General features: G+C 40.8%; 1 protein-coding gene across 4 annotated transcripts in view; it reads right to left on the bottom strand.

Moving 5' to 3' along the window:
* Stim1 (stromal interaction molecule 1) overlaps positions 1-17,100 on the bottom strand; it is a 160,516-nt gene that overhangs the window by 40,594 nt on the left and 102,822 nt on the right. For all 4 annotated transcript variants that reach the window (XM_051149107.1, XM_051149105.1, XM_051149106.1 and 1 more), the window contains exon 3: positions 2,936-3,050. In XM_051149107.1, coding sequence (XP_051005064.1) covers positions 2,936-3,050 — 115 coding nt within the window. The remainder of the gene's footprint in view (positions 1-2,935; positions 3,051-17,100) is intronic.

Below are 17,100 nucleotides of genomic sequence, written 5' to 3'. Positions count from 1 at the left end.
CAGAGAGAGAGACAGAGACCTCAAACACTGGTTTCTAACATTAGTCAGAGAATGTTAACACTAATCACACAGAAAGGAGTGACATCAGCCTGCTAATGTCCTGAACATAAATGACCAAAGCTGACATCTACACTAGTTAGCTACACTTAGGCCAGTCAGTTTGAACTAGCGCCAGAATACTGCATGCTTTTGTAGCTCTGGAAAATGTCACTTTAGAGAGACTATAGGGGCCTTTCTCTGAATAATGAGGCAAATTATTGTACACAAGAAGGTTCTTACCTTTAGTCTATCAGATCACATGGTAAAGCAACCCTTAAAAGGTACATACCTATGGCTTCTCAGCATCAAGGCACAAGGCTATATGTTAGAATCTTTACTGTTAAGGGTAAATGAGTCTCAGTCCCTTCTAAAACTCACTCCATTGTTTCCATGTTCCTATCATTTGAAATACACTGGAAGTATTCCAAATAGTTGCTAAGTCCAGAAATAAAGTTCTTACCAGAAAATTGCCTGGGGCTGTTTTCTAGTATTATGATTCAGTCCTCTATTTCTGCTTTCTCTGGATCATTTTCCTTTCTCAGTTACTTTCTTTTGAGCTGGTAGAAAAGGCCAAGAATGTGCTCCTCCCCTCTTGCATTACAAGTCTGTACTTATAAAACCCACTCTTAAAAACTAGACACCTTATCATCACATTACTAGACAAGAAAATCAAAATTGAACAGACTGCTGGAAGATAAAAATCCTGGCAATGCTAATAAAACTCCAAAGTTCATGTCATTGCTTCCTCTCTGCTCAGTAGACAGCCTGAGATGCTCAGAAGAATAGACACATGGGACTAGGGGAGGGGGGAGACAGAGACAGAGAGACAGAGAGACAGAGACAGAGAGACGGAGCGAGAGTCAGACAGACAGACAGAGAGAGGGAGAGACAGACAGACAGAGTGTTAGCCTTCTCCTACATGATTCTTTACATGCTTCTTCTAAACTGATCAAACAGTTAAGTAGCCACAGCGCTCCATTTCTTACTGTAAATCTAATGAATCTAATACACACTATCTATATACACATGCTCCCTCTCCTAGGTAAGAATTTGAATACGAATAGAAACAGACTCATTCTACAAAAGTAGCACTGTCTGCCGTCAGATGACAAGGAAATGCATTCCTCTACATAGATCAGAAGATGGGCATCTAGTCTTGGCTCTCCTGAACACTTGACAGTGAATACATACTTTATAAGCCAAGTTCTAAGTTTCCTCATCTAAAAACCAGAAAAATTAAAAACAGTGGCAGGTGCCTATAGTCCCAGCTGCTTAAAAGGCTAAGAAAGGAGGACCCAAGAGTCTAAGGCCAGCATGGGCAACACAGAAAGTCTCAAAACCCAGAAGCCCTGGATCGCTCACCTTGAACCTTTCCTAACACTTTGTACTGGTCAGTTTCTGTTTTGTTTTGTTTTTGTTTTTGATTTTTTGGCAACTTGATAAAAGCTAGGATTGTCTTAGGAGAGGGAACCTCAATTGATAAACTGTCTCCATAAGATGGGCCTGTAGGTTAGTGTGCGAGGCATTTATTAATTAATGCGTGATGTAGGAAGGCACAAGCCCCTGAGTGGCGCCACCCCAAGGCAGGTGGTCCTAGTGATGTAAGAAAGCAGACTAACAAGCCATGAAGGGCAAGGCAGTAAGCAGCATTCCTTTATGGACTCTGCTTCAGCTCCAGCTTCCATGGTCCTGCCTTAGTTTCTCCTGACTGTAAACTTTAAACCAAATTAACCATTTCCTCCCCAAGTTGTTTTTGTAAACAGCAAGAGAAAGTAAACTAGGGAACATCTCTTCTATAAGACATTAAGAACAGACTTTCCAATATCTATCTATCTATCTATCTATCTATCTATCTATCTATCTATCTATCTGACTGGGTTTCACAGATCCCAGGATGCCCTTGAACTTAGGGTGGATTAGACTTCTGATTCTCTTGTTTCCATTTTTCAAGAGCTGGGATTACATATGTAACTACCAAAGCTGGGTTTTGCAGTATTGGGAAGCAAATTCAGGGTTTTGTGTATGTGAAGCCAGCCATCTATCAACTGGGCCACATGTTAAGTCACTGCTTCCATCTTACTGAGAGCCAAGGAAGCTCTAGCACAGAGATAAAAGAGGACGCTAAAGACCTGTCATTTTCTTCCCTAACTAAACATACTCTTTCACTCAGAATTCTGAATAAAATAGTCCAGGGCTGCGAAACAAGGTAGTCACAGTTTAGGAGCTTTATTATTAGGAGGTTTAAAATTTTCACTGATAAAACATGTGCCACTAATGTGACCACTCAAGGCATTAGCATGTAATCAGGCAGTGTTAGCACACGCCCAGTGCCCCAGCATTGTCAATGCAATTCAACTCTGTATGAACCAAACCACACTTCGGAGTCTGTGCCCAACTCAGGGATCTAAAAAAGATATTGTAAAAATGTTTAAGAAAAGGAAATCTAGATCAGAAAGAGGCTAAAAATGTTTTATTCAAAGATGAAAGACTATTTAACCTTGGAGAGGGGATGAAAGGGTTAGGAATGGACCCATCTTTACTGCCACTCAACCTCTGAATCATCTGGGACTCAGAAGGGGTGGGGCTGGGCGGAGAGTACAGAACAGGCTGCCCCAAGAGAACAGCAAGCTTCTTATCTTTGGAGATAACAAGACAGGCTGGTAGATTTCTATGGGAGATAATGTGAGAACAGAATTCAAGACGTCTTGATGAAGGACAACCTCAAATTCCTTTCTCAGCATAGTGACTTATCCCATGACTATATAGAATGATTTCAGTAATTCACTTCTTGCTCATGTGCATTTTTGTTCATGTCCTTTTAAGGCTAGGCATCTATTCATCCTCATTCTTCTCTCAACCTCTGAAAACTAGGACCAACAACCAGGCTGCCCATTACCTTCTGATGACTTCCATGCCTTCCACAGGTCCTCCACGCTGATGAGCTTATCCTCACCATGGAAGGTGCTGTGTTTCACAGTTGAGTCATGGTAATTAAGGTCTTCCCTTATGAACTGCAAGGGAAAAAGCATATAAGTCACAGGAGATACTCACAAACCAGCCAACCAAGAGTGCCACATGAGTTACCTGTCTCTAGCTACATATAACACATTCCCAATGCACTAGTTATGAGCCCCACTCATGTATCTTTCTATATGAATGCCTCAGTTGCCACTGAGAACAGTTTTTCACTTTGCTACATGTTTCATGTGAAAAAATAGATGTTATAATTCTCCTCTCATATTGTTTATTATTATTATTACTATTATTATTATTATTATTATTATTGAAAGAGTGACTGTTGTTGTTATTATTATTGTTATTGTTGTTATTATTATTATTATTATTATTATTATTATTATTATTATTATTATTGAAAGAGTGACAGTGGATTCAACAAGCCACAGGGGAAACAAGAAAGAGTTAACATTTAAAAGAAATGTGCAGTATGTCTGTGCATGCATGTGCACACCATGTACATGTGAGTACACGTGTTTGCAGAACTCAGAGGTCAACATTCACCTTACCTTTTTATACAAGGTCTCTCACTGAACCTGGAAATCACCAATTTGGCTAGACTGACAGCCAGCAAGCCCCAGGAATCCACCTGCCCACCCACACCAGGCCTGGAGTTACAGATACATACTGCTCAGCTTTTTTTGTTTTGTTTTGTTTCAAATTTTCTTTATTTACTTTATGAGCACTCTATCTGCATATACACCTGAATGCCAGAAGAGGGCATTAGATCCCATTATAAATGGTTGTGAGCCACCATGTGGTTGCTGGGAATTGAACTTGGGACCTCTGGAAGAACAGACAGTACTCTTAACTGCTGAGCCATCTTTCCAGCCTAACATTTAACTTTTTATATGGATGCTGGGGGTCAAAACTTAGATCCTAACACTTGTGTGGCAGGCACTTTTCAAGTGAGCTATGTTCCTAGTGACTCCAATTATTAAGTTTGTCTGGTTGGCTTTGTTTGTTTGAGTCAAAGTCACATTGTTTTGGATCAAGTCTCATAAACTCTGTCAAAGGCTAGCCTGAAACTTGCTATGTATCTATGAACTATTTTGTAAAAATAAAGGAAGAGAGGAGAAAATGGAAGAAAGGAAGAGGAAAGGAAGACCACAGCTTAAAAAAAGAAAGAAAGAAAAAAATAAAAAAAGGCTTGGCCCAGCACGGTGGCACATGCCTTTAATCATGCTGGGGGGGGGGGGGCAGGGGGGGCCTGAGAAGGGCGGGTCTCAGATTTGAGTTGGAGGCCAGTCTGGCCTATAGAACAAATACCAGGACAGCCAGGGTTACACAGAGAAACCCTGTCTTGAAAACCTCCAGCACAAAAAAAAAGAAAGAAAAGAAAAAAAGAAAGAAAGAAAGAGGAGAAGGTAAGCTAATGAAGTTTTACATAAACTGTGCATTTCAAATGTAATTTTAAAAATTCTATCTCTGTGTGCATTTGTGTACATGAGAGGCCAGAGGCCTCAGATCTCCGGGAGCTGGACTCATCAACTCAGAGGGCCTATAGACGAACAGTGTATGCCTACACCTACCAGCTCTCAGGCCTGCAACATAGCCAGTGATTAACACTTTCTTCGTGTTTACTTCAAACTGAGGAAGATATCAACTGCCCAAATTGGAGCGTGGACAGGGAAGCTGGAGGCCAGAGAGTTCGTGCTTAAGGAGCCAATGAAGGGCTCCAGCCTTGTCCTCTTGACTCTACCTACTCGTGTGCGCACATGCATGTGCAACAGGAGAGCAGGGCCAAACAGCAGCTGCCCCTGCTGAGGGCGGACTAGTCTGCCCTGCCCCCACCTTTCCCAGAGGCTCACAGTGCTCAGGCATGAGGGCTCATCGTTCTGGTGTTCACAAAAGCTCTCCTAAGCTTTAACTCAACAGCGATAAGGACATAAAACAGAAACATCTTGACCAAAGGCGACCTTTGTGCTCTCATAGCTCCAGTGGGTATCCCTATCAGGGTTGTTCTGTATCTTTCCGCCCCATGCCAGATGCTCCCAGGTACGTAGGATTGTTTTCTTTAGCCAGGCATAGCAGTGCACACCTGTGATCCCAGTACTTAGGAAGTAGGAGCGGGAAGATCTGATCGTCAAGGTTATCCTTGGCTGTACAGTAAGTCTGAAACCACCCTGGGCTACATGACAGCATGCCTTAAAAAAAAGAAAGAAAGAAAGAAAGAGAGAATTTTTCTTTTCTTTTCTTTCTACTAAGTGTTTTGTTTTGAAACAGAATTTCATTATATCCCTGGCTAGCCCAGAACTGGAACTCATTATGTAAACTAGGCTGGTCTCAAATGTGCAGCAAACCTCCTGCCTCTGTCTCTTTTTTGTTTTGTTTTCATTTGTTTGTTTGTTTGTTTGCTTGGCTGGCTTTCCCAGACAGGGTTTCTCTGTGGGGCCTTGGCTGTCCTGGACTCACTTTGTAGACCAGGCTGGCTTCTAACTCACAGAGATCCACCTGCCTCTGCCTCCCCAAATGCTGGGACTAAAGGTGTACGCCACCATGCCCAGCTCTGGCCCCGTCTCTTGCATGCTATGATTAGATGCATACACTACAATCCTGAGACAAGAATGTTCTATGAGCTGGAGAGATGGCTTGGCAGCTAAGAGCACTGCCTGCTTTTCTACAGGACCCAGGTTCAATTCCCAGCACCCATATGGTGGCTCACAACTGTTTATAACTCCAGGTTCAGGAGATCTGATGTGCTCACACAGACATATGTGCAGACAAAACACCAATATATATGATAAAAATAAATAAAATTTAAAAGAAATGTTACATTAAACTAGAACTTCAATTTCTACTATATTTTAGATAAGCATTGACCTGATTTTACTCTAAATATTGTCCTATAGCCAGCAAATAGCTAAAGTCTTAACTAGAACAATGTTTAAAAGCAATAAAAAGTAACAACAAAAATCAGATTGCGCTTCAACTCTCAAAACAAGGATTTACTGTTTCAAGCTCAGAACAAGGAGCTGCTCTCTCAAGAAGTTCCAAGGAGGTGTGCCCTAAAAGTTTTGTCTTACCATGGGGAATGTAGCATTGGCTAGAACGGCAGCTCAGCAGCTCGCCTAATGCCAAAGCACCAGCTGTCACTAGGTATATTTAGCTCCATGAGCACAGGAAAGTGATCTTCCATGAGGTAGCACAAAGCCAATCCCAAGCAATAGAGAAGTCCTGTGGGTGGTAGCTGGGAAGAAAAAACACAGCTCTAGACTCCCTCAGCACAGGCCCAGCTAGTGTCCTCAGGGGACAGAACTCACCAGCCTAAAGCCAGAAGAGTAGTGCACCTGCAGGGCGGGGACCAGAGCAGCTCTCAGGGCGACCTACTCCTCAGTACCACTGCCTCCTCCCTCTACCATCCAACCCTAATCCTCACCTCATGCCTTTTATGTCTCCCAAACCAAATAGCACTTCTAAAGCCCCCTCCCTACAAATATTAAAAGCCATGCTCCTCAGCCCTTCTTTGTGTCTTAACCATCTAGCTTGATTCTGTTTTTGTTATTTGTATTTTGAGGCACGCCTTGAACTGCTGATCCTCTTGCCTCCACCTCCCAAGTGTCGAGATTACAGGCATGCACCACCATGCCTAGTCTGTTGTTTATTTGCTTGTTTTTCAATGCAAGGGTTTGCTATGTAGTACAGGCTAGTGACAAATATGTGACCCTGATGTTTCAGCATCCTCAGTAGTAGAATTACAAAAGTGAGCCACCACATTCAACTTGAGGACTCTCAGTTTAGCTGCCATAGCTCCAGGTGCCATTTATACTACGACAGGGATATTTCAGAGGTGAAATAACTGTCCTCAGCGACATTCACCAACTCTTGCTCAAAGGTTAGAAGACAGTCATTCCTCACACATTTTTATACAACTAGCTTGTCTGCCAGTTTAAACACTAGAATGAAGTGGGGGTACAGTGGTGCACAGTGGTGCACAAATACAACCTCAGCACTTGGTATATCAGGATCAGGAGTTTGGGGTCATCCTGGGCTACATAAGACCATAACTCAAAACAAAACAAAAACCATCTTTATGAAATACAAACCTAACTAGACCAATTCCTCTACTTAAAATCCCATGGCTCCTCATTACCTACAAGGTAAAGCCCTAGTTTCATAGCCTGGCATTTGGGCTTTTGAAAATTGGCCTACAGGCTTACTTTCAAGTGACATTCCTTCATACTTTCCCTCCCTGCCAGACCAGAGTTCAGGACACTATAGCTATAATAAGCCAAATCCAGTTTACAGTCTTTTATTTACATATAATTTTTTTCATTTGGGGTTTGTTTATTTATTTTAGTATATATCCTAATCCTAGGCTGGCCTCAAATACGTTATGTAGCCAAGGGTGATCTTGCATTTCTGATCCTCCCAATTCCACCTCCAGAGTGCTAGGATTAAGCATACTACCACCATGCCTGCCTGGTACATATAGTCCTGATCAGGGCTTTTTCATATTAGGCAAGCATGCCTCAAACAGCTGAGCCATATCTGAGACCCGGGATGTAAAACTTTGCCAGAATACAGCACTGCTTGTTCATTGACACGTTCTCTATGGCTAATTTCATACTACAAACGTAGAACTGAAACCAGGTGTAGGGGTCACGCCTTTAATCTCAGAACTCAGGAGGCAGAGGCAGGAAAAGCTCTATGAGCTCAAGGCCAGCCTGTTTCAGAATAGCCAGGACTACATAGGGAGACACTAGCTCATAACCAAAAACAAACAAACAAAAAGCTGAGTAGTTGCTACAGAAACTTTATGGCTAGTAAACTCTAAAATATTTACTCTCTGGCCAGTTCCAAAAAAAGCCAGAGAAATATCCCTCTAGAAATATCAAGCCATTTCCAGTTCTTAAGCAAATCGTGCACTTTTATAGCTCCAAGCCTTTCCACAACATGCTCCACATGAAGTGTTTTATGCCTATTAAAACTTTATGCCTGTTAAAACCATTGCTTCTGTATAGTTTCCCACACTTCTAGGTAAGTTAATGAATGCCCCTGAGTTCTCATGGCACACGTTTACAGCAGTATTCCCACCACACCTTCATTACCATTTAATTAGGCTCCCCTACTTCCCCTAAGCAACTAAAAAATAGAGACTATATTTATCATTCATCTCTTTTGTCCCTTATCATGTAAATTCCTTAGACTACCTAAATGAACAATGAATTTAGCTTCCTAAACCCATCTACAAGTATAGGTCCTGGCACAGAGCAGGGTATCTAGTTATTAAATAGCTAAAAGGTTGTCTCTTATTTGAGTTTATCCTACAACACACAGAATGCTGGGCAGATGTCTTAGCTGTTAAGAGGGATAAACTGGCTGAAATTCAAGTTAGACTTTGCTTCTAAAGCTAGCTGCTCATTTTGAATTGTGGGTCTACCATTTACTTTTAATGCATCATGTACGTCATCCGTAAAATGCAGGTGGCAATAATACCCTCACACACGACCACTTACTTATAAATGAGTTAATTTGTATGACAGCTTAAAATAGTATCTGAAAGTAAGCGAGGGGGGGAGGGGAGAAGGAGGGAGGAGGGGGGGAGGAAGGGAGGAGGGAGGAATTCTTTTAAGGATAACATGACTAAATATGTACGGTCCTGGAACCACTATAAGAGAGTCCCATAGTGGGTGCAGAAGAGAGATTTCCTCAGTGTCTGCTAACAAAAGCCAATGTGCTAGATGGCCTGAAATGAAAAAAATAAGGCAAGGCACGCTAGTCTACGAACTTCCTAGGTTCTCTCTGTTCTACACTAGGAGTCTTTGTAACCCCTAACCCCACCTTAATTGAAACTAGACAGCCTTTTCCAAAACCTTCTACGGTCTGAGCCCTACCTGAGTTTACTGGAGCATCAGCGCTTCTTTCTCCTATTCAAATGGTAACAAAGTCCTCGTTTCTGAAAGCAGGAGCCTTTCCAACAATGCGAGGATCTGGGCACACTACTCTCTCATCTAAAACTCCTCTTTGGACCATATGCAGTCACCCGTTTAGATGCAGAGTACTCATCAGTGGGCCTGAACATGGGTAAAGCTAAGCTGGGTCTTCCTCTGCTGTGACTTACACTGTTCACTTAAAATAATACAGAATCCTCAACTGTTTCCCAGCTATGCCACAAGAAAATGTCTTCCAAAGCAGCAACACCTTCCTTTTCCCTTTATTTCCAGCACCAGCACATATAAAAGTAGAGGATACATATGCAGTTGATAAGGAAGGGCAGTCTTGTCATCAAATCATCATAACATTAGGTACATGACACAGGTCAAATCCTAAAGGCAACATCTAAGGTTGAAGCTTTCCAGGCATCAGAACAGAATGGCAAAGACTGAGTTACTCTAACATTTCCAGTCTTGCAAACTATTAGGACCAAAGTATCCAAAACAGTCAAGGACTACCAGCTGGTGACCTTTGTTTTATGACAGGACAGAAATAGATCACTAATTAGAAAGAATTTCCTCAGAGAGAAAAGAACATCTTAATTGGGGTCAATAGTGCCATATCTACATAGGAAGAATGCACAGCACTGGACACAACGCAGCAGAAAGGGTATTTGCCATCTATGCCCATACCACCATGAACACACCCAATCTCCTTTTATCTTAGAAGCTAAACTATGTCAGTTTGGCTAATGCCCAGATAGAAGAATGGATATTTACAAAAACTGCTGGGGTAGAAGGCACTTATAACTTGATATCATGAGAAGCTATGGACCAAATCTCCCATAAAACTGAGGAAGAGATTCTCTGGGAACCCACACACCACTCAAGCTAAGAAAGCAATTTGACTAATTACAGATTTTCACTAGCCCAGAGATACAAGTTCATAGCACTAAATACCAACATTTTAAAAAAAAATGAAGAGTGCAGAGATCTCACACTAGTAACCTAACAGCACACCTAAAACCTCTACAACAAAAAGAAAAAGTCACACCCCAAAGGAGTAGACAGCAGGAAATAATCAAACTCAGAGCTGAGATCAATAAAATAGAAAAAAACAAAAAATATAAAAAATTAATGAAATAAAGAATTGATTCTTTGAGAAAATCGTGAGGCTGACAAATCCTTATTCAAATTAACTAAAAGGTAGAGAAAGAATATTAAAATTAACAAATATAATGGTGCAAGCCTGAAATCCCAGCACTTGGGGGGGCAGAGGCAGGCAGATCTCTGTGAGTTCAAGGCCAGTCTGGTCTACAAAGTGAGTCTAGGCCAGCCAAAGATACACAGAGAAACCCTGTCTTGAAAAACAAACAAACAAACAAACAAACAAATAAATAAATAGTTGACAGTGAGTGCTGGAGATATGGCTGAGTGGTTAAAAAATTAACAAACTTAGAAATGAAAGGGGGGATTTGACAACAACAATATGGAAGAAGCACAGAGAGCCATAAAAGACACACTTTAAAAACCTGCTCTTCACCAAATTGGGGAATCTAAAAGAAATGGATAGTTTCCTTGATGTAAACATCTTCCAAAGTTAAATCAAGATCAGATAAGCAATTAAAACAGAGGTATAACCCCTAATGAGATAGAAGTATCATTAAAAGTCTCCAAACCAAAAAAAAAAAAAAAAAAAAAAAAGACCAGAGCCAGATAATTTTACTACAGAACTCCATCCTACTTTCAAAGAAGAGCTAATACCAATACTTCTCAAATAACTCCACAAAAGAGAAACAGAAGGAGCATTGCACAATTCATTTTATGAGGCCACAATTACCCTGATACCCAAATCACATGGCGACCCAACAAACATAGTATCAGACCATTTTCCCTTATGAACATAGGAACAAAACTTCTCAATAAAATACTTGTAAGTTGAATCCAAAAACACATAAAAAGATCACCCACCATGATCAAACAAGGTTTATCCTAGAGATACAGGGATGGATCAACATAAATCAATAAATGTAATCTATCACATAAACAAACTGAAAGACAGATTATCTCATTCATTAGCTGCAGAAACAAAAACCAACACCCCTTTTATGATAAAAGTCCTGGAGAGATTAAGGATGCAAGGGACATACTTCAACATAACAAAGGCAGTTTACAACAAGCTCATAGTCAACATCAACTGAAATGGAGAGAAATCAAAGCAATACCACTAAAGTCAGGAACAAGGTTGTCCACACAATACCTATTAAATATACTACTTGAGAGATCCATTTTTCATATGTAGCCAATGAATTGCTGATTCTCTGGGGCGGGGGGCGCAGAGTGAATCTCTGATCCCCAAGCTCATGGATCAATGGAATTAATATAGTAAAAAAGGCCATCCTACAAAAAAAGAATCTACAGATTCAATACGCTATCCATCAATATTCCACAACACATGGTACTAACACAAAAACTAGCATATATTAATCAACTGAATGGAATTGAAGACCCAGATATAAATCCACACACCTGATTATTGATAAAACCAGAAATATGCACTGAAAAAAAGATGTCATCTCCAACAAATGATGTTGGTTAAACTGGACATTTACTTGTAGAAGAATGCAAATAAATCCATATTTACCATCCTGCACAGAACTCAACTCCATATCAATCAAAGACCTCAACATAAAACCAGATACACTGAACCTAATAGAAGAGAAAGTGAGGAATAACCTTGAAGTCATCAGCACAGGAAAAGACTTTCTGAACAGAACATCACTAGCACAAGTACTAAGATTCATAATTAATAAATGGGACCTCATGACACTCAAAAGCTTCTGCATGGCAGAGGACACCATAATTCAGACAAAGTGGCAGCCGACAGAATGGGAAAGGATTTTTACCAGCTACATATCCAATAGAGGGCTAATATCCAAAATACATTTTTAAAATCATATTTTAAAAACTAGGTATCAAGAAAACAAACAACCCAGTTAAAAAGTGGGTTATAGATCTAAACAGAGAACTCTCAAAAGGGGAAGTCAAATGGCTGAAAAACACTGAAAGAAATGCTCAACATCCTTGCTATCAGAAAAATTCAAATAAAAAATAATTTGAGATTTCATCTTCTGCCCATCAGAATGGCTAAGATCAATAACACAAGTGATAACTCATGCTACCAAGGATATGGAATAAGAGAAACACTCCTCCACTGGTGGTGGAAAGGCAAAATTGTACAGCTACAATGAAAATCAGGGTGATGGCTCCTCAGGAAGATAGGAATCAAGCTACCTCAAGATCCAGCTATACCAATCTTGGGAATATAGCTAAAGGATGCTTCATCCTACCATGAAGACACTTGTTCATTGTTGCTCTATTCATAGTAGCCAGAAATTAGAAACAATCTAGGTATCTCTCAACAGAAAAATAGATGTTTTTTTAAAATGTGGTACATTTACAAAATAGTGTATTACTCAGATATTAGAATGAAATCATGAAATTCAAAAGTAAACGGATAGAACTAAACAAAAAATTCTAAGTGGAGTCTCCCAAACCCAAAAAGACAAATGGTATGTATTTACATATATATGGATATTAGCTGTGCTACAATCTAGAGAACTACAGAGATTACATGCAGAATAAGGGATTGGTAGGGGGACAGACAACAGATAGATCTTTCTGGGAAAGAGAAATAGAATAGGTAGTTATGGATGGATGTGGGGGATGAAACGGGAGGATCAAGTGGGGAGGGAGAGGGGAGAGAAAGACAAAGGAGGGTATGTGGGAATAGAAAAATAAAGTTTAGGGTTTTTGAGGGATAGTATGGAAAACCTAATACAGTAGAAGTTTCCGAGACGAGGGGTGGGGGGTGGGGGGTGGGGTCGAGACAGAGACAGAGAGATAAAGAGAAACAGAGAAAGAGTTCTAAATAAAGTCATTAAATAATGGGGGATACAGAGCCCCAACTGGACCTCCCTTGTCACCAAATGATGCTTCCAGTATCGGGACCGGATTACATCTAATAGAGTTCTTGGCCAGAGAGACTCCATGATAACCCCAAACAATCCAGTCTGATGCGAAGACTTACCTCTCCACACACTCACACCAAGGTCTCATTGCTAAAGACAACACCCAAACAACTCATTGAACATGGAGATGTTGAGCTGGTGTCCACATAGAGCCTTCACCCCTATTTTCTAGTGTCTTTGATACAGGGAGGTACTCTGCATGCTACCAAAAAAGAAACATAAACACAAACCCTCTGATCTACAATCATGTCCTGCCTACAAGATATCCTAGGGCAATGGTGGTACAAAGCTTATGGGAATAATCAGTCAATATCTAATTTGACTTACAGCCCATTCCATGAGACGGAATCTATACCTGACACTGCTTGAGTGACTAAGAGCCTGAGACTAGAGACCTATAAAAGTATAAAAACATATACTGCTATCCTTTTTTTTTTTTAAGTAGCAATAAAATGACTCTTAATGACACTCTGCTGTACTCAGCCATCATTAGAGAAGCTTCCTCCTGCAGCAGATGGGAACAAATACAGAGACCCACAGGCAGACGTTTCTCAGAGAATTAGAGACCTTGGAATGTCTCTAGATGGGATGTCTCCATCAAATCCTTCCCCTCAGGGCTCAAGGAACACCATGGAAAAGCAGGCATAGAATGTGTGAGAGCCAGAAGGGATTGAGGACACCAAGAAAACAAGGCCCTATAAATCAGCATTATCCATGCACATATAAACTCACAGGGACTGAAGTGGAATACACAGGGCCTGCATGGGATATCCAACAACAGTCCCAGTGAGGATCCGGTAACGATAGTGTAGGCCTCCAACCAGGCCCAGGACTCGTAGCAATGAACATTTGAAAGTAAACGTTTGTGGACAAAAGGCTGTACTGTGTGATACACTACAGCTTCTGTGACAAGATTTTGTGTTTGCCTATTTGTTTTATTTAACTGGGGGTAGGAGAGGGATTTTGGTACATGACATGTAAATCATAGACATTCAATAAAAGTAAACAAACAAAAAAGAATAGGCTGAATGCCCAGCCATAGATGGCCAACGGAAAAACAAACAAACAAACCTCAACAGCATCTTTGGAGGCTCCTTGTTTCATAATTTTGTGTCAGGGCACTTTTTTTTTTTTTAATCTAATTACTTTTTATTTTCTGTTTTATTTATATTTCTTTTCTTCTCTCTTTTTCCTTTGTATATATATTATGGCTCTCAGTTATTATGGGATTACTAACTGTGCAAATAAGTGGGTCTCTGTTTCTTGTACCTTCTCTTGGGCTCTTTTCCTTCTGTTTGTTTGTTTTGTCCAATTCCCACGTATTAGTTTTTGTTTTATATTATTATATTGTATCACATTATATTATTATCCCATAGAATCCTGTTTGTTTTCTAATGAGAAACAGAAAGAGTATGGATCTGGATGGGAGGGGAGGTGGAAAGTAGAAGAGGGGAAACCATAATATGAATATATTATCTGTGGAAAAAAAATCTATTTTCAATAAAAAGGGCCAGGGACATGGTTCAGTGGTAGAACACCTGCCTTCATGCACAAAGCCTTGGGTTCAATCCCCAACACCAATATATACATATTAAAAGCTTATAAACTTCTTACTTATGGAACTTTTCATTTAATATTTTTATACCACAGTTGAACTCAAATAGTTGAAAATAGAGAAAATAAGCTGGGCGTGGTGGCACACACCTTTAATCTCAACCCTTGGGAGGCAGAGGCAGGCAGATCTTTGTGAGTTCATACCAGTCTGGTCTACAAAGTAAGTCTAAGGCAGCAAGGGATGTTACACAGAGAACCCCTGTCTCAAAAAAAAATGACTAAATGTCAGATTTAATAATAATACCATAAGCCAGATGTGGTGGTGCACACCTTTAATCCCAGCACTTGGGAGGCAAAGGCAGGCGGATTGCTGTGAATTCGAGGCCAGCCTGGTCTACAAAGCAAGTCCAGGACAGCCAAGGCTACACAGGGAAGCCCTGTCTCAAAAAAAGCAATGATAATAAAATAACAACAACAGTAATAACAACAACAATAATAATAATAGCCATTGTACATATGTTCAAATCTGGAAGAAAGCATGTATGTTAATCGCCCTCCCATCACTCTGACAATTACTTGAGAAAACAATCTAAGGGAGAAGAGATTTTTTTTTGCTTCATAATTTTTTTATTAATTCATTCATATTACATCTCAATTATTATCCCATCCCATGTATCCTCCCATTCCTCGCTCCCTCCCACTTTCACCCTATTCCCCTTCCTATGACTTTGACTGAGGGGGCACCTCAGGGAGGAGAGATTTACTGTGGCTCCTGGTTTTAGGAGTCTCAATCTATGGCCAATTAGATCCTCTGCTTTTAGGCCTTTCGCACTATGGCAGAGAGGCTTGAGGAAGAAAGGCTACTCAGCACATGGTGGTTGGGAAACAGCAAAAGGTGAAGTCTTAGGGACAAGGTATAACCTTAACCAGCAGACCCTTGTGATTTCCTTCCTGTAACTAAGCCTCCCCTTTCCGTTCAGCTAGTAATTCAATAGGTTAAGCCTACTGATGAAGGATGCTCCCCTGATGATCCCACCCCTTCCAAGTAGTAACATTATCTAAAAATTGAGCCTTTTGGAAGAATACTTCATATGCAAATCATACCGTGGTTAAAGTAAAGGAGCATGTGAGACCACGTTATACTGACTACAGACACACACCTGTAACTCCAGCCCGTGAGAGGTAGAAGTGGCAGGATGAGAAGTTGTCCTTGTCCACATAGCACATCTGAAGTGCATGGCTATGTAGACTTGCATAGGAAAGGCCTATGGCTCCTGAGCACTGACAGGAAACGAACAGACACTGGGTAGCACTACTCGTGTTCTGAGTGCATGGCTCTCGTTTAGAAAGGATCTCTTATATCTGTCTGTCTCTTTTGAGCCTCATACCACTTGCTGAAGGTATCAACCCCTGGTGTCCTAACAGTGGTGAAGACACTTGCCCAGACACCTCCCTGCTCATGTCTCTATGACATGTTTTGGCTTCCTACCTTTAAGACTCATCAAATGTTCTTCTTTTACATGGTGAACTCCAACTCATCCTTAAAAACTAAATTTTACTTTCACCTCCTCTCCAAAGCTTGCTCCCAACACACCTCAGTCAAAGGAAAGCCAGTTCTATTGAGGGTTCGTTTTATTCTGAGGACAAAAATCCAAGTTCCTAAGTATGGCACAGTCTGCCTAGGTCACTGATCCTCAGTGACATCACACTTGGTCCTCTATCTGGGTATATCTACTTCTCAGCCCTCTTCCCCAGGATAACTGCTCCTCTCCTGAAGCACCATCTCTTTTGAGTAGTCTTCCTCTGTCATTCTCAGATGGTTACTTTCCTTCTTCTCTAGTCCCAAAACATGCTGAGTTCATCTGTTATACAAATCACAGATGCTTGCCTGGGACTCACTATGTGGCTGGAAGGAGCCTTGAGTCCCTGCTGCCCCAACTTCAGCCTTCCAAATGCTGGAAGTACAACAGGACTGTGCCATCATGCCCATCACATATAATAGACTGTACTATATTACACACATATACACAGTATACTAATTACACATAATTACATAATGTGTAAAATATACACATTATTACACACACACAAACAGTAATATATAAAATCTTCACAGGAAGAAAATATGTCTGCTTAGCTGGCCTTTGCAAACCCAGTATCCAGCACAGAACAAACACTAAATATTTGGAGAAGGAAGACAAGAGGATGAGAAAGGAAAGAGAACAAAACAAAACCATTAATCCTCAAGCGAAGCAGACATTACATCGGAGGTCAATTCTTCCTAATATTTTTGACTCACACCGAACATGACATACATATAGACAGACATGTGCAAAGAAACCTGCATAAATACACAGACAAAATCCAGTTAGATCTAAAGGGAAGCAGGGCCTTGTGAGCTAACTGGCAAGTTCTCCTGACAGGGTTGGTGTCTTCCTACAACTTGGTAAAGCCCAGATTTTGCTTACATTATCAGCAACCTTGGGGCTTCAATTTTACCTCCAGGCTGCACATACTGTAGGCCTAACCCTTTGACCTTAACCTTTTTGACACTGACGTGGTTTCCCTAGCTCAGTACTTGCTCT

The sequence above is a fragment of the Acomys russatus genome, chromosome 7 (assembly GCF_903995435.1).
Source record: "Acomys russatus chromosome 7, mAcoRus1.1, whole genome shotgun sequence".
NCBI classification, from domain to species: Eukaryota; Metazoa; Chordata; class Mammalia; order Rodentia; family Muridae; genus Acomys; species Acomys russatus.
This window is presented reverse-complemented; position numbering and strand designations above follow the sequence as displayed.